Source organism: Carcharhinus amblyrhynchos, chromosome 34 (genome assembly GCF_965287045.1).
Source record: "Carcharhinus amblyrhynchos chromosome 34, sCarAmb.v2.hapA, whole genome shotgun sequence".
Taxonomy (NCBI): Eukaryota; Metazoa; Chordata; class Chondrichthyes; order Carcharhiniformes; family Carcharhinidae; genus Carcharhinus; species Carcharhinus amblyrhynchos.
The window spans coordinates 2,056,641-2,081,850 of record NC_137357.1 but is presented as its reverse complement, the minus strand read 5'-3'; the positions used below and the strand labels follow the sequence as shown (position 1 = coordinate 2,081,850).

Below are 25,210 nucleotides of genomic sequence, written 5' to 3'. Positions count from 1 at the left end.
GACCAGACAGTGAGTAACCCGGGGAGGACGGGGTCGGGGAGACCAGACAGTGAGTAACCCGGGGAGGACGGGGTCGGGGAGATCAGACAGTGAGTAACCCGGGGAGGACGGAGTCGGGGAGACCAGACAGTGAGTAACCCGGGGAGGACGGGGTCGGGGAGATCAGACAGTGAGTAACCCGGGGAGGACGGGGTCGGGGAGATCAGACAGTGAGTAACCCGGGGAGGACGGGGTCGGGGAGATCAGACAGTGAGTAACCCGGGGAGGACGGGGTCGGGGAGATCAGACAGTGAGTAACCCGGGGAGGACGGGGTCGGGGAGATCAGACAGTGAGTAACCCGGGGAGGACGGGGTCGGGGAGATCAGACAGTGAGTAACCCGGGGAGGACGGGGTCGGGGAGATCAGACAGTGAGTAACCCGGGGAGGACGGGGTCGGGGAGATCAGACAGTGAGTAACCCGGGGAGGACGGGGTCGGGGAGATCAGACAGTGAGTAACCCGGGGAGGACGGGGTCGGGGAGATCAGACAGTGAGTAACCCGGGGAGGACGGAGACGGGGAGATCAGACAGTGAGTAACCCGGGGAGGACGGGGTCGGGGAGATCAGACAGTGAGTAACCCGGGGAGGACGGAGTCGGGGAGACCAGACAGTGAGTAACCCGGGGAGGACGGAGTCGGAGATATCAGACAGTGAGTAACCCGGGGAGGACGGAGTCGGGGAGATCAGACAGTGAGTAACCCGGGGAGGATGGAGTCGGGGAGATCAGACTGTGAGTAACCCGGGGAGGACGGAGTCGGGGAGATCAGACAGTGAGTAACTCGGGGAGGACGGGGTCGGGGAGATCAGACAGTGAGTAACCCGGGGAGGACGGGGTCGGGGAGATCAGACAGTGAGTAACCCGGGGAGGACGGGGTCGGGGAGATCAGACAGTGAGTAACCCGGGGAGGATGGAGTCGGGGAGATCAGACAGTGAGTAACCCGGGGAGGATGGAGTCGGGGAGATCAGACAGTGAGTAACCCGGGGAGGACGGGGTCGGGGAGATCAGACAGTGAGTAACCCGGGGAGGACGGAGTCGGGGAGATCAGACACCGAGCCCTTGGCAGCCAATTGAAGCCGGGGCCTCCCTCGCTGTGTGAGCGCAGCACCGACCATCGAGCCCCCACCGTGCCGCCTCACAGTGTAACTGACCGTCCCCCCGGCTCGGTTAATATTATACAGGGACATGCTGTATTTACACAGTAAATCACCATTTTAATCCCGAAGTTGAAACTTTTTCCCGGCCGTTAATTCCTTACCTTTATTCACAAATCCCCCCCCGCACTGACCGACAACACTCCGCCGGAAGAGGAGTCCGCGCAGGCGCACTCGGCGCAGCGTCTGGTTTCCGCCTCGCCGATTGGTCAGATCCCGGGGTGACGGGCACTGACGTCAGCACCCCCCCTCCGGCCGCGTGCAGAAACCGTTAAACGGCCGCGCCCACGTGACCGCGAGCGGCTTTCACCCACTGGCGCGGGGACCTCGCCGCGCCCTGATTGGTGTCCTCCGCTGTCCGTCAAACGAACACAGCCAATTGGAACCCCGCTCCGGCAGAGTGGGTGGAGCCGGGCAGACGGTGACGAAGCTGTGGATTCGTTGCCATTGGGGACGACCCCGGCCGGCAAGAGGCGGCGCCGTTGAAGTTGAATTGCTTCACCGTTGTTCAAAAAAAAAATTCGGGTCTTCCCGCCGCGGGGAAAGGCCCGCATGCGCAGTCAGAGGCGGAACGGCGCCTGGAGTCCAGGCGACGGCGGCGGCGGCTGGTTTTGCGCTCGCCTATTCGGCAGATCTAGGTCACGTGCTGGGCGTGGGCAGTGACGTCTAGCGCCCCCCCCACGCCTCTCGGGACAAGCTCCGCCCCCTGCCTCATCACCGGATCAGTCAGTACGTGGATAGGGGTCACCCCCAATTGACAGGGGTCACTCCTAATGGACAGGGGTCACCCCTAATTGACAGGGGTCACTCCTAATGGACAGGGGTCACTCCTAATTGACAGGGGTCACTCCTAATGGACAGGGGTCACTCCTAATTGACAGGGGTCACCCCTAATGGACAGGGGTCACCCCTAATTGACAGGGGTCACTCCTAATGGACAGGGGTCACTCCTAATGGATTGACAGGGGTCACCCCTAATTGACAGGGGTCACACCTAATGGACAGGGGCCACCCCTAATTGACAGGGGTCACTCCTAATGGACAGGGGCCACCCCTAATTGACAGGGGTCACTCCTAATGGACAGGGCTCACCCATAATGGACAGGGGTCACTCCTAATGGACAGGGGTCACCCCTAATGGTCAAGGGTCACCCCTAACTGACAGGGGTCACCCCTAACTGACAGGGGTCACTCCTAATGGACAGGGGCCACTCCTAATGGATTGACAGGGGTCACTCCTAATGGACAGGGGTCACCCCTAATGGTCAGGGGTCACCCCTAATTGACAGGGGTCACTCCTAATGGATTGACAGGGGTCACTCCTAATGGACAGGGGTCATTCCTAACGGACAGGGGTCACCCCTAATTGACAGGGGTCACTCCTAATGGACAGGGGTCACTCCTAATGGATTGACAGGGGTCACCCCTAATTGACAGGGATCACTCCTAATGGACAGGGGTCACCCCTAATTGACAGGGGTCACTCCTAATGGACAGGGGTCACTCCTAATGGATTGACAGGGGTCACCCCTAATTGACAGGGGTCACTCCTAATGGATAGGGGTCACTCCTAATGGACAGGGGTTACTCCTAAAAGACAGGGCCATCCCCACCACATCCGCTGGGGGGCAGTCTGGACAATGGGCTGCAGGCAGACCTCACTGCGCTTGCGCCACACTCACACCCGCCGCATCTTGCGTTGCCAGGGGAGACGGCTGGCGTCCATCTTGCGTCGCCAGGGGAGACGGCCGGCGTCCATCTTGCGTTGCCAGGGGAGACGGCGTCCCGCGCGCTGCACTCTGGGGGAATTCCCCTCCTGCACATGCGCCCAGACAGTTACATTTGAATCTTTTAATATTTTGAATCTTGATGATTCTTATTCACATCCTCACCCGTCAGACTTTCGGTTCCTTCTCCATTCGGGAAAATCGCTTCTTTTTTTTCATTCCGTCTGTTTTACAATCACACCCGCGCGGTGCGCTCTGGGAAAATACTGCAGCACATGCGCGGTTCCGCCACCTGCCTCTTTATAAAAATATGTACTTTATTTAATTTTAATTCCGCTCCGGGCGGGATTTCCGGGTGGGAATTTCTCTCACTTTCTACATTTCTGAACTGTCGCTTTTTCCTCGACGGGGGGGAGGGGCTGATGGTGACGTCACTGCAATATGGCGGCTGTCCCGCCTCTTTTCAGGACCCGGATGTTCCGCCAACGAGCAGCGGCCGCGCCGGAGTGGGCAAGAGGTGACACTGGGCGGAGCAGCGCCCGGGCGTGTTACAGCGACCCCCGGTGGCCCGGAAGGGAAATAGCAGCAGCACAGTCTCTGCCCAAAGGCTTCCCCTGTTCAGCTGCTCAGAGACACTGGGAACCCCCTCACATTCACCCCCTGTGTTCAGTCATTGTTTCATAGACAAGCTCTGTAGGGAAATCAGAAACAACTTGTTCACATTAAAGGGGATGGGAATATCAACCATTCTGCTCCAAAAAAGCTCTGCTTGCCTTGAAATTTCAATTGAACTGTTGAAGATGAGAATTTATAGATACAAGTCATGTTGCATGTGGAACACTCATGATGCCACAATAAGATCAGTACAGACATCTCACAGGGTTGTGTGTCTGGAGAAGGTGTCAGAGATGGAGTGGTTAAATACACAGCTAACAGGGGCTGAAGCTCAGTTTTGGGTAAAGAACAATGGCAGTACAAAGAACAGAGAAAATTACAGCACAGGGACATTCCCAAGTTACCAGCCATCGCTGAAATACAGTGCGATGTTATGGCCTTTCCACCACCGGTATAGTTGGGGTTCCGACGAAAACTCGCCACGTCGGAATGCCCCCGGAAGGGTTGGAGACTCCCTGACTCTCCAACTCAGCCGGTTGCAGCAGGGCCAACCTGTTCGACATTGGTGGCAGATATCGAATCCATACTAGTTTGGGGATTCCACGAGATTTGTCCAGCAAGTACGGTGGACCGTGGACCATAACAATCCTGAGTTGTGTGGATTCAATCAATTAAACACCTATCAACACTGCTGCGTGTCGCAGCGGAATGATGCTTCCAACTTCCAAATGATTTGCGAATGTTTACCACTGTCAATCCATAAGAACATAAGAAATGGGAGCAGGAGTAGGCCACCTAGCCCTTCGAGCCTGCCCCGCCATTCAATAAGGTCATGGCTGATCAGAAGTGGATCAGTTCCACTTTCCCGGTGTGATCTCTGGGTGCATTGAGACGGCATCACCAGCAGATGGAGGCGGTGTGATCTCTGGGTGCATTGAGACGGCATCACCAGCAGATGGAGGCGGTGTGATCTCTGGGTGCATTGAGACGGCATCACCAGCAGATGGAGGCAGGGTGGGCTCTGGGTGCATTGAGACGGCATCACCAGCAGATGGAGGCAGATCTCTGGTGCATTGAGACGGCATCACCAGCAGATGGAGGCGGTGTGATTTCTGGGTGCATTGAGACAGCATCACCAGCAGATGGAGGCAGGGTGATCTCTGGGTGCATTGAGACGGCATCACCAGCAGACGGAGGCAGGGTGATCTCTGGGTGCATTGAGACGGCATCACCAGCAGATGGAGGCAGGGTGATCTCTGGGTGACTTTTGCTCCAAGTTTCACTGAGACAGCATCACCAGCAGATGGAGGCAGGGTGATCTCTGGGTGCATTGAGACGGCATCACCAGCAGATGGAGGCGGTGTGATCTCTGGGTGCATTGAGACAGCATCACCAGCAGATGGAGGCAGGGTGGGCTCTGGGTGCATTGAGACAGCATCACCAGCAGATGGAGGCAGAGTGATCTCTGGGTGCATTGAGATGGCATCACCAGCAGATGGAGGCAGGGTGGGCTCTGGGTGCATTGAGACAGCATCACCAGCAGATGGAGGCGCTGTGATCTCTGGGTGCATTGAGACAGCATCACCAGCAGATGGAGGCAGGGTGGGCTCTGGGTGCATTGAGACAGCATCGCCAGCAGATGGAAGCAGGGTGATCTCTGGGTGCATTGAGACGGCATCACCAGCAGATGGAGGCGGTGTGATCTCTGGGTGCATTGAGACAGCATCACCAGCAGATGGAGGCAGGGTGATCTCTGGGTGCATTGAGACGGCATCACCAGCAGATGGAGGCAGGGTGGGCTCTGGGTGCATTGAGACAGCATCACCAGCAGATGGAGGCAGGGTGATCTCTGGGTGCATTGAGACAGCATCACCAGCAGATGGAGGCGCTGTGATCTCTGGGTGCATTGAGACAGCATCACCAGCAGATGGAGGCAGGGTGGGCTCTGGGTGCATTGAGACAGCATCACCAGCAGATGGAGGCAGGGTGATCTCTGGGTGCATTGAGACGGCATCACCAGCAGATGGAGGCAGGGCGATCTCTGGGTGACTTTTGCTCCAAGTTTCACCGACAGTAGTGAACTGAATATGATCCAGACAATCCGAATAATGGAACATATTTTCAATGTTTTGCTGTAGAAATGTATTTTATGTGAGGGGCACGGTGATATCAGGAGAGAGAATGAAATAATACATTGCTGTATCTCAGAGACCTCAGGGACAGAACAGTTCAAACCCGGAGAGGAATCTATGACTTGTTTAAATTTGTACTCTGGGAAATCAATGCCAGCACATGGTTAACAGGAACAGCAGTGTTGAGACATTTTAGAATTATGTTGCATTAGTATATATATATTTCACTGATTAAGATAATGATACTTCAAAATCTGTAGCAAGTAAACCGGAAACTAATTTGTACTGTTGGCAACTGGGTCCTTATAGTAGAGAACTGTTCCCTTCCAAACACAGGAGAGGGAGGAGAGTGAGCCCAGAGCTTCCCTCTCTCTACCCGGTGGTACAATGTCCCTGATGGTTCGAACCACTGAAGAGGTGGAGGTGAGTGGATTCAATAATGACATCCCTCCTCTTTTCATTGAGGAAGTTTTGGGACATGGATTAGCTCCTGCTCCTCCCCTCTCTCTGCTGGGTTAGTGGGAATCCAGGATGTGAACAATTTCACTCTCCCTCAATCCGATGGGGGGAATATTTCTCCATGGTTTTTTGTGTGTGACCCTCACTTCAGTTCCCAGTGGGTGCGGTGCAGCAGCTTAAAGAGGTGGTCAATGAGAGAAGCAGGGACACAGAGATCTAAATGTTGTGTTTGTATGTCAGACATGTTAAAAATGTGGGATTGTTTCCCCCTCAGCGGGAAGAGAGTCAGTGAAGATATTTTGCAGAATCCTGTAATGAATGTGCTCTATTCTATCCCTGACCCAGTGTCTATCTCCGCTGGGAGCACTGGGTCAACAATGTTGGGTCCCAGACATGAAAATATCTGTCTCAAAATCAAAGATATGGAAGTAAAACTGAAAAACAACCAGTTCAACAATTGGGTATTTCATTGATCGTTAGAGGAAAATGTTTTTATTCTTTTTATTGTAGTTTTTAATGCAAGTGAGTGACTCTCATTGACATGAATTAACCGTGTCCATCAGTGCAAGGGAAATGTTCACAAAACTGGGTTTACCGCTGGATTTGTCAACTGTTTTGTTGGTGATCTTCAAGGGGATGGCCTCATGTCCCACCACACAGGAGTAAGAAGCACCGCTGGACCATTCCTCTGCTGCAATGGATAACAGGCTGTACATGAAGAAGGAGCTATCGCCGTCCTCCGCCACCACCTCGGTGTTCCTGTAGTTCCCGGGATTCACCGGCTTGTCGTTGATGGTCCACTTGACGAAGATCTCTCGGGGGGAGAAACCTCTCACTAAGCAGCTGAGGGAGATGAAACTCTGAGCGGAGACATCTTCTGCCGAGGGCAGGAGGACAGAGACGACCGGTTCCCGCGGATTTGGATCTGCAGAAAATGTACAATAAATGTCAATAAACTGGAGAATTCTGGAGACAATGAAACCACTGGTTAGATCTCAGGGAAATGTGCTTCGCTTCTGATTTTAACTGTTCCCATATTTGATTTGCAGCTTGGAGGAGAGGTGAACACAATTGTTTCCTCAAATAACTCGGGGGGTGCGGAGTGGAGAGATTCAGAAAGTTTACAGCACAGAATCAGGCCATTCGGCCCAACTGATCGACTTTGTCTTTTTGGTTTTCTGGTTTGTGATGCTCCGCATCAGGCTCCTCCCTTCTTCTTTGATCTAAACCCAATAACATCGCCTTCAGTTCACTTTTCACTCATCAACACACCAAACTCCCCGTAAAAATATCACTCGGCCCAGAGTCGTTTAGTTCAGGGGGGAACATTAATGCACCGAATACTAAATATTGACTAGTACACTTACACTGGAGATTGACACAGTGATGCATTTACATACAAACATAGAACATTACAGCACAGTACAGGCCCTTCGGCCCTCAATGTTGTGCCGAGCTATGTCCAATCCCAAGATCAGTCTATCCCACTCCCTATCATTCTGGTGCGCTTCATCTGCCTATCCAATAACTGCTTGAAAGTTCCTAAAGTGTCCGACTCCACTATCACAGCAGGCAGTGCATTCCACACCCCAACCACTCTCTGAGTGAAGAATCTACCTCGGACATCCCTCCGATATCTCCCACCATCAACCTTATAGTAATGCCCCCCCTAGTAACAGCTACATCCACCCGAGGAAATAATCTCTGAACCATCACTCTATCAATTCCCCCTCATCATCTTATAAACCTCTATTAGGTCGCCTCTCATCCTCCTCCACTCCAAAGAGAAAAGCCCCAGCTCCCTCAACATTTCCTCACAAGACCTACCCTCCAAACCAGGCAGCATCCAGGTAAATCTCCTCTGCACTCTCTCCAATGCTTCTACATCCTTCTTATAGTGAGGTGACCAGAACTGCACACAATATTCCAAATGTGGTCTCACCAAGGCCCTGTACAGTTGCAGCATAACCCCACGGCTCTTAAACTCAGACCCCCTGTTAATAAGCACTAACACACTATAAGCCTTCTTCAAGACATCTAATGCAGCAAACTACATGACAATAACTTAGAAGTTGTTGTCTCCTTTGTAGCAACTGTAATAGATCCCTAATTCCGATGAACATCACAATGATATATGTTGTCCTCTGTTTGAGTCTCTTACCCTGAGATGCGCTGATGTTCTGACTCTGAGTGTTTCCTTGGTGAGTGACCTGGCAGGTATAGACCGCTTTGCTGAACCATTCCCCAGCGGAGACTGTCAGCTGAATGCTGGCCGAGAAGTTCCCGTTCACTTCACGGGAGAGAGGTGACAATTCCTGAATGTGTGGCTTCCCCATTCTTCAGACACTCCACTTCCATTGACCCTGGCTGGGAATCGATGATTGAACAGACGATGATTGCGAATTTCCTGTGTGAGATTTCTTCACTGGAACTCACGGTGAGGATAACAGTTGGAGGGACCCCAGTATTTTGGGAACACTGTATCCATTGTCTTCAGTTATCCTCACAATCTGTGCTTTCATGCTCACTGATTCCAGTCCTGTCGCAGAGCAGGAGCTGAGGTCTCCCCTTTGACAGTGAACTGAGTTCAAATCCCAGATCATCTCAATCATCAATTTCACTTAAAGCATCTTGGTAATATCAACATTGTATTGTGTATATATAAACACAACGTGATGTTAAACCCTTTACAAAACGTTCTGCTTATCTTCCCTGCGGCAAGATAACATTCCCACATTCATCAATTTGTCCGTTTAACTGCATAATTCCTGTTCCCTGGAATAATTTGAGAGAACGAATATGTACAGTCTGCAAAACATTCAGCTCCTTCATTTTTTTTGTATCTTGTAAGAACAGTGCATTCACCCTCCGTCAGAAAGCCTGCCGTAACATCTCTGAAAGTGTGCTGAGGATGCATCACTTTGTCAGAATCTCAGTGCCAATCTGGCATCCAAAATATCATCCAACCTATTATGTGTCCCATTACCACAGCTGTTCATGTCCAACACTGTAAGATCTCTGAACTGTGCCATTTCCCTGTCTCACCTCATCTGTTGCTTGAAGTTACTTTTTTGACATCCATCCTTGGGTATTCGAAAACACTCCTACTCGAACCATTCGCAAACTTGCCTACAAAATATCAAAGTTCTCGATCAGGTTGTTGTCCGTTGCTAACTCACCCATATCTTCTGTTATCCAAGATCTTGCTGATATACCTTGGCTCCTGGACAATAACTCGGATCATAGAATATTAGAACACAAAGTGGCTTTTCGGCCCATTGTACCTCTGCCAGCCATTAGCCAACTGTATATTGCAATCTCAATTATCGTCTTTTTCCCCATAGTCTTGGTTGATGTGCTGCTTGAAGTGACCGTCTAATTTCTTCATACATGGTCTGAATGTTTCCACCTCTCCCACCCACATAGGCAGCGGGTTCCAGATTCCCACTGTCTTTCTGGTGAAAACGCTTTACATCGAAACCCCGACATTAAAGAAATCCTGCTTCGTTCCTTTAATCTATTCCCTTGGCAATTGGCCCCTCTACTTGGGGTGACATTTCCTTCTGATCTACATTTATGCCTCTCACGATGTTCAGTGAAGTATCTGTTCAACGTACTTTGATGGAAGCATAAAAATCCTAGCCAAACCATTCTCTCTTCACATCTGAAACGAATTAACACGGGCGATATCCTAGAAAATCGCTACTGCGCCCTCTGGAATGCAATCACATGCTCCGTCCAGCATGGCGAATAGAACTGCACACCGTTCTCCATTTGTGGACGAATGGTTGTTTTAGATAGCCCAGTCATACCTCCCTCCACTAAATCTCTCCTCTGTGGCTAATGAAGGGATGTAGCGCAAATAAATTCGGCGCCCTCTTAACAGCCTGTGCCACAGCGTTGTGTACCTTCCTACATACATGAATGGATATGGTACAATAACAATGTTATGGTACTATATCTCTTTTCATTCAGGTTTTAAGTCTTGTGTCCAACGAGGGGCAAAAACGCCATGGGTCGTACTTGGGCTGCTCTTGGTTGTTCGAGATTGGCCTAGTGCTTCATGTCGTTAGTGTGTGCCGAAACTGGACCAGATACTGGGCAAGACGACAGCTCAGTGACTATCACTGATTGTTGTGCGGACACATGGATTTGGGCCGGTGTCTGTGGGAGTTTGCGCATTCTCCCCGTGCTTGCGTGTGTTTTCTCCGGGTGCTCCGGTTTCCTCCCACACCACAATGATGTGCATTTAGGCTGATTGGCAGTAATACATTGTCCCTAAATTAGTTTCCCTCAATGTGGATGGCCATAAATCATTAGACAAGGGTCATGGGTGTTAAGATGGCGGCGCGGGCTCGTTGGGCCGAAGGGCCTGTTTCCCGGGCAGTTTTTGTTCTTTGTTCTTTATATACCCCACCTTTCGTTCGGCTCTTTGGACTTCCTGCATCCTGTCATTCATTGTACATTCTCTTGCCTTGTTGGAATGCAAAAATGTGTCTGTTCATACGTGTCAAGTTTAATTTTAAGTTGCCACTGGTTTATCAAATTGCCCAACCCGTTTGTACAATTCTGTAATCTTCCTCAAGATTGACCCCATTATAAATTTGCATACCTTCTGTGAACTTCATGTTCATATCTTCACTGTTAAGGTGAACATGATTAACGTTCACTACAAATAGCAAAGAGCCCACACAAGTCATTATTGTACACCCCTGCACGCAAGTTTCCATTACAAGAACCAGCTTCAAATATGACTCCTGCACCTTCCTCTCTAGTTTGTCGAGTGGCCTTCTTCCTATATGTTATTAACTTATTGAGCAGATTCCCAATCGGGATCTTGCCAAAATCCTTCCTGAAATCCAGTTAGAATGCATCAACTGCAATGCCCCACATCAACACATTTGATAATGCAATTAGTACTCGATTAATGTGGTAATTTTACTTTGAGCCTGACTGTGAGTAACCGAGTTTCTTTCACTTCCCCACAGTCAATTTACTGACAATTGTGATCCTGTCCCGAGGAAAATGTGGTCTTTCTAAATGTGTGACACGTTACCTTATCGCCATGGCAGCAGCGGATCTAATGGTCGTGATATTCGACCTCATATTGAGGCACATTCCAATCGTTTTTAAGGAGCAATTTCAATTCCTGTTGTCCATCCCCACATGCAACATTCACGCCGTCTTCCTTTTTGCAGCCACCGACTGTTCTGTCTGGTTCACTGTCACTTTCACTGTCGATCGATTTATAGCGATTTGCTGCAAAAAGCTAAAAACAAAATATTGCACTGAGAAAACGGCGACTGTTGTTTTAGGGACAGTGACAACATTGAGTTGCTTAAAAAACATTTCCTGGTATTTTATGCTCACAGACGAGTATTGGAAGGGAAACCGACCTTGGTTTTGCTTCGTAAGTGGCAAGGATATGATTTCTTTGGTCTGGGGAACAATTGAGTTTCTTCATAATATTCTAACCCCGGCAGTTCCTTTTGTCCTGATTTTGCTGCTTAATCTTTTCACCGTCAGACACATTGTCCTGTCCAGCAGAGCCCGCAGAAGACTCCGGGCTCACAACAGTGGGGAGAGCTCTAAAGACCCAGAGATGGAAGTTCGAAGGAAATCAATCATTTTACTGTTTGTTATTTCAGCCAATTTCATTATATTATGGTCGATGATTATGCTATTTACGATATATAACCGGATGTATTTTTTGGGATATGAATACATGTATCTCCATTGGTTTGTGCAGGAATTGGGATTCATGATGCAGCTTCTGAGTTGTTGCACAAATACTTGCATTTATGCAGTGACACAGACAAAATTCAGAGAGCAGTTGAAAAATACCTTGAAAAATCCCTTTAATCTGTAATTCATTGACGGGCATAACGGAATTAAAACAATTGGAAACGTTACATTAAATGTAATGATTGGTATGTGCTGCTGTTCTGATGATTGGCTCGAGGCTGATTTTAATTTTCTCAGGAATAGTGAGGCCCCATTCTGATTAGAAGATACTAAGATTTGATAGTCACCAATTGGGCATAAAATAAGTAGAAAATAGTTTCAGGAAGCGAAATATGAATGTCAGGTAACCAGGAAAAGCAGAAAAATACATGAAGTTCCTCAGTTATGACGTTTTGATCGAATATATTCCGTGGCGTCGGGAATTTGAAGTGATACCAGGTGCATCAGGAGAATGGATTAACATTTAGTATTGTGGCTTGGCTGTTAACTGGAGTTGCACGTTTGGATATGGCCAATTATAACCTGCGGTGTCGATGCTGTAGAAAGCCAGTCTGATACAGCAACTGCAACAGGGAACTGGGCAGATGCTACATATGTATTGTCTGTTGTGATATTACATGCAGCGTTTTTAAGAGGTTTATTAATTAGTGCCACGAATAGGCAAACATTAACACTGTAATGGAGTTACTGTGAAAATCCTCCAGACACCACAATCTGGCGCCTGTTCCGTTACACACGCAAATAAAATTAGGATGGCCAAAGCACCTAACCAGCCCATCTTTCGCAGTATGGGAGGAAGTCAGAGCGTCAGAGGGGAAAAAAAAACACATAGACAAGCTAAGAACATGCAGATTGCGCACAGACAGTGTCCCAAGCCAGGAATCAAACCCGGTCCCTGAGGCAGCAGTGGTAACCGCTGTGCCATCGTGCCGCCAAAATTGGGGAGGAGTAGAAGAAATATTTGAGGCAAACTATTGAATGAAGAGAAAATATAGCAAGTACATAGGGGGGAGGGAAGATTTGCTGCATAAATAGCATCTTAGGTGGTACCAATGTGTGAAATGCACCCTGGGATATGTGGGCATACATCAGATGATATGGTTGAGTTGGTGTGCTACATCATGAACAATGGCTGAGGGAAGGTGTATACTGCACTTGGGCAAGAGAGGAGGGTGTATCTCCTTGTTCGAATGTGCTGGCCGAGATATAAACTTCTTGCAATGGGGTGGCACAATGACACGGTTAGCAGCAGTGCCTCACAACTCCAGGGGCTTGGTTCTATTCTTGGTATGTGTCATTTTGTGTGTGCAGCCTGCACGTTCTCGTCGTGTCTGCATGGGTTTCCTCCGTGTGTTCTGATTTTGTTCCACATTCTGAAAGGCATGATGGTTCGTTTCATTGACCTGAACCAGCGCCGCACTGTGGCGATTTTGGGGAATTTCACTACAAATTTATTGTGGCGTTTATGTTAGCTTTTCTTGTGAGGAATAAATAAACTTTAAACAAAAAACTTTATTGACTACGTCAAATTGTCCCTTAGTTCCGAACCCGGGCAGACATTCGAAGTGACTGTTCTACTCAGAACCTGCCAGGTTATGGAACCCTTGCAAGGAAATAGAGAGAGAAAAAACAAACTTCAATGAGAACGTAAAAAACTCCATGAAGCATAAAAAATGAAATCAGAAAAAAAACACACTTTTTTGGAGGAAATGACGTGGTGAGAGGAAATAAATGCTGGGTCGCTCGGGAGGCAAAATACAAATTGTCAAAGATCATTGAGAACATGCAAAGATGGATTCTCAGCTGCAGATGCTGTGCACACACAACAAAAGTGCCTCTATATTCCACATCTCTAGAAACAACCTGACACAATCATGCTAGGTTCAGTTACTTTAAATATATTAGCAGATAAGTTAGCACAGTGGTAAGCACTGCTCCCTCACAGCTCCAGGTACCAGCGTTCCATGCCCGGCTTGGGTTACTGTCTGTGTGGATCCTGTAGGTTCACACCGTGTCTGCATGTGTTACCTGCGGCTGCCCAGTTTCCTATCACAGTCTGCAGATTTGCGGGTAAGATGCATTGACCATGTTAAATTGCCTCTCAGTGTCCCGGGATGTATGGGTTAGACTGATTAGTGGGTTAAATATGTGGGGCCCCGTGGATAAGGCCGAAGTGAGATTGTTGTCAGTAGAAACTCGATGGGCTGAATGGTTTTCTCCTGTTGTGCAGGGTTATATGGAATGGATTCTATGATATCCAAGTTCCAATCGGGAATGGGATCACATCTCAGCGCGTTGGGTAATAGGGTCGTATCTCTTCTACACGAGAAAAAATGAGTCAAAACAGCCGGTACACAAGGGAAATATGTTTACATACCTGTCATGCAGAAAGAGGTGATTGACCATACCTGGGAAGAGGTGATTTATCACACATCTCTTTACCCTATGCTAATGTTATCTCCACTCACATTGTCTGCATCTTTAAGACTTGAGTAGCAGGTAAGCTGCAAAGACTAGCATTCTGATCAGTATTCTGTAAACTGTGTGTTGTTCTGCATGGGGTGACCAGGGCCTTCTAGTTCAACCCAGCTGACTGCACCTTGTGGGAGCTTGCTGTGCATTACAGGAAAGTTGTGAAAAAAAAGTTTGGCTTAGTATTAAGAGGGAGTTCAAGAATTTATGGAAATTTGGGATGTCACATACAGACAGACTGACACACACGGGGTAAAGAGTAGGGAAGGGGATTCACAGCAGGCGAGAGTGTGCGGGTTACTTTGGGAATGGCTGCGATGGGGGAGGGGGGGCGAGAGAGAGAGAGAGAGAGAAAGACAGAGGAAGGTGTAGGGAGTGGGAGACAGAGACATCAGTGAAAGATGGTGGGAGGGCGAGAGAAAAAAACAAGACAGGGAGGGAGGAAAAGGATGAGAGAAAGACAAACACGTGAAGTGGGGGAGAGACAAAGAGAACGACAGGTAGGGAAGGGGGGAGAGAAAGACAGACGGGGAAGGGGAGGGGAAAAAAAGGGAGGGAGAGAGAGGGGAAAGCAGGAAAAGATGGTATGATGTCAGGTGGGTGGGTTGCAGCGAGGGATTGGGAAGAGACACAGGATCACAGTGCTCCAAGCCATGATTGGTAACCGGGTCCCAGGAGCAGTGAGGCAGCAGCGCTAATCCACTGTGTCACCGTGCTGCCCTACATGTTATGATTCAATTCTGAGGGTGCCGGGGGGGAGGGGGTGAATTTCACTGTCTCAGCCCCTCTCTGCCTCACTCTCTCTCTGTATAAAGTTTTACCAAATTAGAAAAGGAGTTTTAAAACAACTGACAGGAAATTCAGGGATCTTGCTGTGCACCGCAGAGGTTTTATTTTTAAAATGGTTTGGTTTCTTTTTTAGATGAAGTTCAACACTTTCTGCAAACTTGGAAAGTCACACGCGCGCGCGCGCACACACACACACACACACAAACACACAGACACAGACACAGACACACACACACACACACACACTCAGGGTACTGAGTGGGGGAGGGGGCTCACAGCAGATGAGAGTGTGAGGGTGTGATGGGAGGGACAGTGTCCCACCTGATCTGGGTTCACATTGCTGCTGCTGCTGTGGGATCTTCCTGTGTACACACTGGGCCTGTGGCCTTTGCCCGCACTGCAACAATGAGGACATTTTTTTTTAAAATAAAATTTTGCTGACGGGCCACAAAGTGTTTCGAAGGAAAAAATAAACACTTTGAAACGGGATCGGGTAAATTCAAGCTCTTTAATCGCTGAGGCATCGTAGGCTCTGCAGCAAGTGCTGGGGAATGGGAGCAGTATAGATTGGGATTTGATGGCCAGCAAAGACCTGGTGGGCTCAGTGGCCCGTTCCTGTGCTGTGTGACTCTATTTTTTGCTCTCTCTCTTTCTCCAGGAATTTATATTTGGATGGGGGGTTTAGAATTTCCCTGTCTCTGTCTCTCCAATGTTCTTACCAATCCTGGCACCCCACCCCTCTCCCTCTCCCCAGACATTCCTATCTATATTTCATCTTTCAATAAAATGTGAAGGAAAACCCCAATGCGAATTGTGACAATTTAATTTCAGGGAGGGAAAGACGGAGAGAGAGAGAGAGAGAGGGTTGGTGGGTGGCTTACTGAGCACCAGGCAAACAGTTTATCCCAAGGCTCTTCCTTCACATCACCAATACTGGGAGCTGAGGGAAAATGGGTTTAAAGTAACTCGCAGCCTTGCCCAGGCAGGGCGAGACCAGGCCTGAATGAGGATTTTACCATTTGTTCATCCAGAACTCCATCGGTTACAGGTTTGCATTTTTTGCTGATTTTTGCAAAGTTCGTTTTTTGCTTAAATTGCCTGAACTCAAACAATTTCTTGGAAAGTTCTTTGTTGTTGCATTTACAATTTAATTTCTGATTTCCAAAACAACCTCTGTTGTTGTCTGTCTCGGTGTGTGAATGTGTGTGTCCTGTGTTTAATGGTGAATGAGTCACGACAGATCAGAGCTGCGAAAAATAAAACAGTTTAGACCTTTTGGAGAGCAGAAGCACACATTGGGGGAGCAGAGGAAGCGAATGAGAGAGATGTTTCCTTCAGATCACTGTTGCCAATCTGCCTGTAAACAGCAGCTCTGCAGAGAGAGAGAGAGAGAGAGAGAGAGAGATGTAGTATTTTCAACTCTCTGGGAACTGTACCCAGGGACACAGACACACATACACACAGATAGATATCAGCTCCTGTTTGTAGGAACAACCAGGCTGGTTTCTGCATCTAATTCACACACCCACCCACCTACCCCAACACCCCGTTCCCCTCAACCTACCCACCCACCCAACCCCCGAATCCATCTCAAAAATGTACTTCATTCATGAAGTCTGTGAGGGTGACATTCCATGACTTCCCATTCAGTGTAATCCAGTTCAGTTTGTTAGAATACAGTGTGTGACCCTCTGAAGGAGTTGACACATTAGTTAGATTTCTAATCTTCATTTCCTACCAAACATTATCCAGTGTGTTGGGCTGCACAGATCAGATCGAGCTGGGCACGGACAAGACCACAGCAGATCAGCCAGAGTGAGCCCTGCCTCCCCCTCCAGCCCTATCCATCCTGGACCAGCAGATGATTGTTTTAACCAGGTTCTGGAGCAGGTCTGGGGGAAATCCTCCCTTTCAGCCACCCCCTACACACTTGACAGCCTTCTGGACTCAACATCCAGTTTAACAGTTTCAGCAAGTAAACTCTGAGTCCATTATCTTTCCTTTTATTTGATTCCGTTCTCTTTCTTTCAGTCAGCAGGCACATCTTCTTTTCTTTTGTTTCTTTTCTCTCTTAATCTCCATTCCCTTTGGCTCGGGGGGATTCACTTTTCTCTCATTTCTCTCCTGTCCATCACAGACCTTCCCTTAGGCCTTGTCCCAGTCACCCCTGTCTCCAAACCTGTTATATTTCTAACTGTTCACCAAATGATCTACTCAAAAGGGATTAAAAAAAAATCCCGTGTCTTTTCTTAAATTCTGACCTACAATCTGGTCAAAGCATGATCCCAGTGAGCGGGATTTTAGCTTCCCTGATCTTGGAGTTTTGCCTCTTGAGGAGTAAGAGGAAATGGGTGCAGTCTAATCATCTCTCATGTCCAGGAAGTTCCACATCATCCTAACATTTCCCAATAGCTACCGCTAGTAATGTAGTTGTCTAAAACTCTCCTTATCTTCTCCTTACCATCCAGCAGGATCCAAACCCTGCAGTATTTCCAGTGGTGAATTACAATGAAAGGATCAGACAGAAGGTGCTGTGTGTTTTAGAGAAAAATAAACAGCCGGTTGGACTGGAATATTGAAATGTGTTTAGCGGATTGTGCAATTTGTTGCATTTATCATTATTTCTTTTACAGTTTCAGATAATAGTCATCAACAAATCCAGGATGTGGTGTCCTCAGATATATGAATCTGTATTACATCAAAGGGGAGACCCCTTAACCTTCCCACAAATATCACTGTGTGGAATATGCTTCAACTCCAGATATCGGGATTGCAGTTTCTGATTCAGTCGCTCATCCCCCTTTTTTTAATGAATTTGGATTTTTCTTCTCAGTTTGTTCTGCATTCTGTTCAAAAAGAAGCATAATATAATGTATATCCGATATTGCACTGTGTTCAAGCTCTTATTTCACATTACGTTGTGGAGCAGAGCCGGGATTATCATTCAAAATGTGGTGCTTATTATTGTCATATGTATTTGAGTTCCATTTGGGAGCAGCTTCCATTCTTAAACTGTTGAATAAAGGTTATGACAGTTAGATACACGGTTTGATTCATTTCTCTTCAGTTTTGTGCTCTAGATCGCCACACAGAGAACTGTATTTCCCCTACAACTCAACACAGCACCATGCTTCATTCCAGCACTACCCCTAACACACAAATCCTCCACTATCCGCACAGTTTAGTACTTTTCATCCATTTCCTGCCTCTTCCAAATCCGTTGTTTTCCTCACAGTATCTCATTAGCTTCCTAAATCCTGCCTCTACCATCACTCTTTCCAACATTTCATCAAGCCGTGCATGTTCTCCGAAACACTGCTTTTATCCACAATGTTTACTACATTTCACCATTCTGCCTGATTCCCCTGAAGCCTGCTGCTGTCCACATTGTTTATTACATTTTAACACGGATCCCTATCCTCCAAAACCTAACTGATATCCTCACTGCTTACTGATATCTAATCAGTAAAGCTTACTGATATCCAGTCAGTCAGTGTCCACTGAAAGCCTGGATATATCCCCAACATTTGAAATCCCGACAAATCCTCCTGTCACCCTTATTCTTTGATAGGTTAAAGGAAACTGCCTGTCTTTCAGAATCCTAGCCCTATCCTCACTCATTACAACATTTCACCATTCTGCCTGTGTCCTGCCAATTCCTGTTGTCACCCTCACTGCTATTGCCTTTCTCCCATCTCTCTGTGTCCTCACAAATTTGATGGTAATCATCATTATTTACTACATTTCAGCAATCTGTCTGGCACCCCAAACCCTGCTATTATCCACACTGCTAACTATGTCTCACCAATCTACCTGTGTCCTCTCATATCCAACTGTTATGCTCACTCTTTCTACTTCTCACACATCTCTCTGTCTCACCCAAACACTGTTATTATCCTCACTGCTATCCACAAATCACCAATCATTCTTTGTACTACAAAGGCCTTCTGTTATCCTTCGTTATCCCAATATTTCACCACATTGACTGTGTCCTCCAAAATCTTGCCTACCTCCTCATTTACTGCGACAATTCACCAATCTGTGACCTCACACATCCTGCTGCTGTCCTTCTGTTTACCCAGTTCCAACTCCCAGCCTGTGACCTGCAATATCCCACAAACATCCTTATTGTTTACCACTGCAATCTGTCCATGTCCACTCAGTTACCCCCTCACTGTCTCCATCTCCTGGTATCCCTGCCTTACTACACTCAGTTAGAATACTCACTGTCTCCATCTACTGGTGATGCTGACTCAATGCACTCATTTACCCCTCTCTCCATTTGCTGTAGATGCTATCACTGCACTCAGTTATCCCCCACTCTCTCCATCCGCTGTTGATGTTATCTCACTGCACTCAGTGATCCACCTCACACTATATCTGCTGGTGATGCTGTCTCAGTGCACTCAGCCACCTGACTCTCCATCAGGTAGTGATGCTGTCTCAATGCACTCAGTAAGCCACCACACTCTCTCCATCTCCAGTCCAGCCTGTGACACTGAACCTCAAATGACACAGTGAACCGAGCCAGGCATGTGGCACTAAATCTCAAAGGACAGAGTGAACCCAGCCAGGCCTCTGATGCTCAAACATAAAGGATCCAGTGAACACAAACAGGCCCGTGACACTGAAACTGAAAGGGCAGAGTGAACACAGCCAAATCTGTGACACTGAATCTCAAAGTACAGAGAGAACCCAGCCCAGTCTGTGACACTAAATCTCAAATAACATTTCGAACGCAGCCAGGCCTGTGACACTGACTCTCAAAATACACAGTGATTCCTGCCAGACCTGTAACACTGAATCTCAAATGGCAGAATGAGTCCAGCCAGGCCTGTGACACTGAATCTCAAAGGACACAGTGTATACACGAGGCCTGTGACACTGAATCACAAGTAACAGTTTGAACACAGCCAGGCCTGGGAAACTGAATCACAACTGATGAACGGATCCCAGCCAGGCCTGCGACACTAAATCTGAAAGGGCGCAGTGAAACCAGACAGGCCTGTAACACTGAATCTCAAGGAGCACATTGATCCTAACCAGGCGTGTGAAACTGAATCTCAATGGACAGAGTGAACCCTGTCAGGTCTGAGAGCTTGAATCTCAACTAACATTTCGAGCACAGCCAGGCCTGTGACGCTGAATGTCAAAGGATACAATGTATACAGCCAGACCTGTGACACTCAAACTGAAAAGGACACAGGGATCCCAACCAGTTCAGTGACACTGTATTGAAAAGACAGAGTGAACACAGCCCCGCCTGTGACACTGAATCTCAAAAGACAGAGTGATTCCAGCCAGGTCTCTGACACTGAAACTCAAAGGACAGTGTGAATACAACCAGACCTGTGACACTGAATCTGAAATGACAGATTGAACAGAACCAGGCCTGTAACAATGAACCTGAGAGGACACAGTGTATCCAGCCAGGTCTGTGACACTGAATTTAAAGACAGAATGAAGCAATAAAGGCCCATAACAGTGAATCTCAAAGAACAGCGTGAACCCGACCAGGCATGAGATTTGCTTCTCAAATAATAGTTCAAACACAGCCAGAGCTGTGACTCTGAAACTTAAAGGACAGAATTAATCCAGACAGGCCTGTGACACTGAAACTCAAATAACAGATCAAACCCAGCCAGGTGTGTGACACTGAATCGGAAAGGGCAGAGTGACTCCAGCCAGGCGTCAGACACTGAATGACAAAAGACAAAAGACACTGATCGATCAGTTAAAAGTGCATTGGATCCAGGGTAACTTGACAAGTTGTGTCCATAACTGACCCCGTGTTAAGAGATGGAAATTGGAGGGAGAAGGCGTTTTGTTGAATTTGGAAGTTGGTCTTCAGAGGTGTACCACAAGGATCAGTGCTAGTGAACTTATTGTTCATGATATAAATAGATATGTATATATATATATATATAGACAAAATGACAAGTAGGATATCATTAAGTATTTGGCAATATTCAAAATAGCAAAAAATGTCTGGTTGGTAATGGGCAGGATATTGCAATAAGTCTCACAAAACCAGGTTAAAGTCCAACAGGTTTATTTGGTATCAGGAGTTTTCAGAGCGCTGCTCGTTCATCGGGTGGGTGATGAAAGAGCAGTGCTCCGAATGCTCGTGATACGAAATAAACATGTTGGAGTTTTATCTGGTGCTGTGAGCCTTCTTACAGAGCCCACCCCAGTCCATCGCCGACATCTCCACATAGTGGTCAGGATGTAGATGACAGACAGATACATTGAACGTTCCTTTGTACAAAGGAATTGAAGCATTCCAACAAAAGACAGAGGAAAGGTGGGAAGGTTGGGTCGATTAGTAATTGCCCCTAGCGCTGCAAGATGTATAGATTAGGGTTTTAGCTGAATAAAAAAATGTGAGGTCACAGGTATAAAACACGAGGAAGATGCTCTGTTGGAGAGTCAGTTCAAACCCAATGCGATGAATGACCTCCTGCTGCAAAATAGGGATCCTATGGTTCAATCACTGAGTGTTAACCTGTGAGTTCTGGGATTGGAATTAATGCAGAAATGTTGGGATTTCAGTTAATGCTCAGGTAAATAAGATTCTTCACCAACGTATTTGGACACTGATTAAACAAACAGGAAACAATCAATATATTTTTTGCTTGGAGATGTGAGACGAAAAAAATTTTAGTTGGAAAAATATGTTTTGCAGACAGGTGCTGCCAAATGGAAAGATGAATGCTAATGATATTAAAGACCAACCAATGCTTGTTAATTCAACCTCCATAAACTGACTTCATACCCGCAGTATTTCCTAAATAACCAATCCGTAAAAAGTCTCAATCCTGGATAACATACCAATATCTGAAAATTAATGTCCATGACACCCAGTCCCTGCTTAAGACTTTGTCGCATCACAAAGTGACTACAGTGCTTAAGCCGCCCTCTCAGTAATAAAGGAAGTCAGGGATGCCAACGTCATAAAATGACTCACATGGAAATCACTCCGTGTTTGTAGTTTATCATTTCACAGATTGGATACATTTTTGGGAACTGAAAAACATTGAAACTGACCAAAAACTGTAAAGGTATTTTGCAAATAAAGGCACCCATTATCCCAAGATCGTATCTGCTCTCATCTCAACGCTCTCACTGAACTTGTGCACCCGGTCTGCTGTGTTCACGGGGGAAGCACTGAGGGATAATAGATATGGAGCTGAATGGTGGACCCTCCGCGTCTAAGCGTGTCAAAGGTCTATGTGTAGGATATTGATTTATACAGCCCAGACAATCGGTTCAAACTCACACCAATAATTTCAAATTTGTTGAACACAAATGAAATTTAATAAGGTTTAGCGACACACTATTCCTGGAGTCCCCGATAACTATTTGTAGATGTCATTCTGTCACATGCTGCTGGTGAATTCATGAAGGTACTTGAAGTTTTACATGTCCCAATGCACTGCCCGACACAAGTTCCAATGTGCAATTGCAATCTGTCAATATTAAAGTGGAGCAGCGACTAACATGCGAGCAGAGACCTGACCACAAGGCCAGGTGCTTCCTGTCGGTTCAGCAACTGCGCAGCGAGTGTTCTGAGGCTGCGCAGACAGTGAGCTGCTTCGGGGTGACACAGAGTATAACTCAATATCAATTGTTCAGCTTCTCAGGAATCATTTCTTCCTGTATGGAACAAATATGTTTGTGGGCTTCCCTTCTCTAAACGCGGCTCTGTAAAGGCATTCACTCAAATGAATCTCAAGTTGATCATGAAGATAAAATTACATTTGAACAACAAATAAGAAATATTTCTGAGCGGCACAGTCCCGCCGAACTCTGTCACTCTAAACTGGGCGGAGGCAGCAAATTCGCTCAGATATGTAATGGTGCTTCTAAAGTATGTTCAAAAAGTAATTAAATACAAATTGAGAATAAGAGTCTTTTTAACAGAAGCATTTAATCTCAGATTTCCGGATAGAGATAGAACATAGAACATAGAACATTACAGCGCAGAACAGGCCCTTCGGCCCACGATGTTGCGCCGACCAGTTACAAAAACAATGACCCACTAGCCTATACCAATCCCTTTTCGTCCATAAACCTATCCAGAGATCTCTTAAACGCCCCCAAACTAGACGCATTTACAACTGCAGCAGGCAGGGCATTCCAATCCCTCACCACCCGCTGGGTAAAGAACCTACCCCTGACATCCGTCCTGTAGCTACCCCCCCTTAATTTAAAGCCATGCCCCCTCGTGCTAGCTTTCTCCACCCGAGGAAAAAGGCTATCACTATCCACCCTATCTAAACCTCTAATCATCTTATATGTTTCAATAAGATCCCCTCTTAGCCGCCTTCTTTCCAACGAAAACAACCCTAGATCCCTCAGTCTCTCCTCATAGGACCTCCCCACCATACCAGGCAACATCCTGGTAAACCTCCTCTGCACCCTCTCCAACGCCTCCACATCCTTCTTGTAATGCGGGGACCAGAACTGCACACAGTACTCCAAGTGCGGCCGCACTAGAGTAGTGTACAGTTGCAACATTACACTAAAAAAATTAAAAACATTCATAAATTGGGCTTTCTGTCTTTCGAGAATATTGTTCTCCAAATAGAAGACAGTAAAAACTTTGGAGGTTGTTCTCAGAGCGAGGAGCAAAAGTTGTGTTTCCACTCGGGGAAAAAAAAAAATTTCAATTCCATACGTTACAGATTTGAACTTCTTGCTTGAGTTGCTGCTGGAGTGAAATTTCTTCACTTTTCCCTTGTGAAGATGTGAAAATCAGGTTGTGAATTCAGGCTGTATTCGGACTCCATGGGAATCTTAAACAGTCGATTGGATTGGACTTGTCGGTGAGAACACTCACCCACAGATTTCTTGAGCAGAGTGATTGGATCTGATATGCAATTAATGCATTTTCTCCACATCACAGCAGTCCATTTCCCCTGGATTTAACCTGGGAATTTTAACACTTACCCTCCCCATGGCCTTCAGCTGTTCCTCAGAAATTGGCCTTTGAAATAAGTGGGAAAACAGGGCAAAAATGTACTTAATGCAGTGCAGGCCCAATATGATTTGCAAAAAAAAAAAATCCAATATCCATTTGATTCAGTCGCCTGTGTCTGTGCTGTAAGATATGATGATTCGATGATCCGATGCTGGGTTAGTGACTCACTTCCTTATCAAAAATGTAGGCCTCATTAGCCGCGCAGGGGAAGGAGGTGGATAGAACTGTCATTGGTATCTTTTATCAAACGGCCATTTACATTTCACACATGGGAGCATCAATTAACCAGATGGGAGGAAATATTATTTTCTGAACAAAGAATTCATTCCTGGACCGTTTGGTGTTCCAGCAAGTGTTGGAAGGACAGCCCGGTACCGGTGTACAAAACTCGGTGAATAGTCAAGTCTGATCGCAGTAACCGACAGTCGGGACGATGCTGCGCTCCTTCCTGACTCTAATTGCATTGCAGCTTCTCAACTGTGAGTTATTATTGATTGAAAGTATCCCGATGCCTATTGAGAATTCACTGACATAAAATGTTAACATATATCTCGATATATTGAGCTTTCATAATAAAAATGTTGGTGACAGATGTAAGGGAAAGTTGATGATTTGAATAATAAGTGTCACTTGGAGGTAATGGGATATTAATGTCCATCAATTTACAATGAGAGGAGGCGAGTTCAGTGTCTGAAAAGCTGGAGGATAAAAAAGTGCTCAGCAGATTGAAAATATACTTGCTTATGCGTTTGAAATATTGTAACGCACAAAGGAGCCAAGAACAGGCTAGTGGGGTGAGACTGAATTGGTTTTATTCCACCCGGCACAGTCAGTTTGGACCAGGGGCCGAACACTTTCGCGGAATATTGCTCTGAGGCCACAAAGGTCCAATGGAAATTGTTTTTGATCGCCGTCTACCTGACATAGGTGTGCAGAATATATCAATTGGAGTTGAAAATCAAAATGGACGATCAAATCTAAATCTGGAAATTTCTAATTGTTTTTCCAGCAATGTTTTGGATTCTCCGCTCCAGTTAGGGAAAAGGCTCTAGCATATTCAAATACATCCTTCGTTGTTATAAGTGTGTATTGGAAT

The 25,210-nt window shown here is 46.9% G+C and overlaps 1 protein-coding gene across 1 annotated transcript; it reads left to right on the top strand.

Moving 5' to 3' along the window:
- Positions 1–1,744: 1,744 nt before the first annotated feature.
- Positions 1,745–12,481, top strand: LOC145361236 (putative G-protein coupled receptor 139). Its single transcript, XM_080216870.1, has 3 exons — positions 1,745–1,844; positions 11,114–11,990; positions 12,421–12,481. The coding sequence occupies exons 1-3, from the start codon at positions 1,745–1,747 to the stop codon at positions 12,479–12,481; spliced, it is 1,038 nt and encodes a 345-aa protein (XP_080072996.1).
- Positions 12,482–25,210: the final 12,729 nt, after the last annotated feature.

Coding starts and splice junctions, on each gene's coding strand:
- LOC145361236 (XM_080216870.1), top strand. CDS start 1,745: ATGCGCAGTCAGAGGCGGAACGGCGCCTGGAGTCCAGGCGACGGCGGC. Junction 1,845..11,113: donor ATCTAGGTCACGTGCTGGGC/GTGGGCAGTGAC, acceptor ACTTCCCCACAG/TCAATTTACTGACAATTGTG. Junction 11,991..12,420: donor TTGAAAAATCCCTTTAATCT/GTAATTCATTGA, acceptor GTAGAAAGCCAG/TCTGATACAGCAACTGCAAC.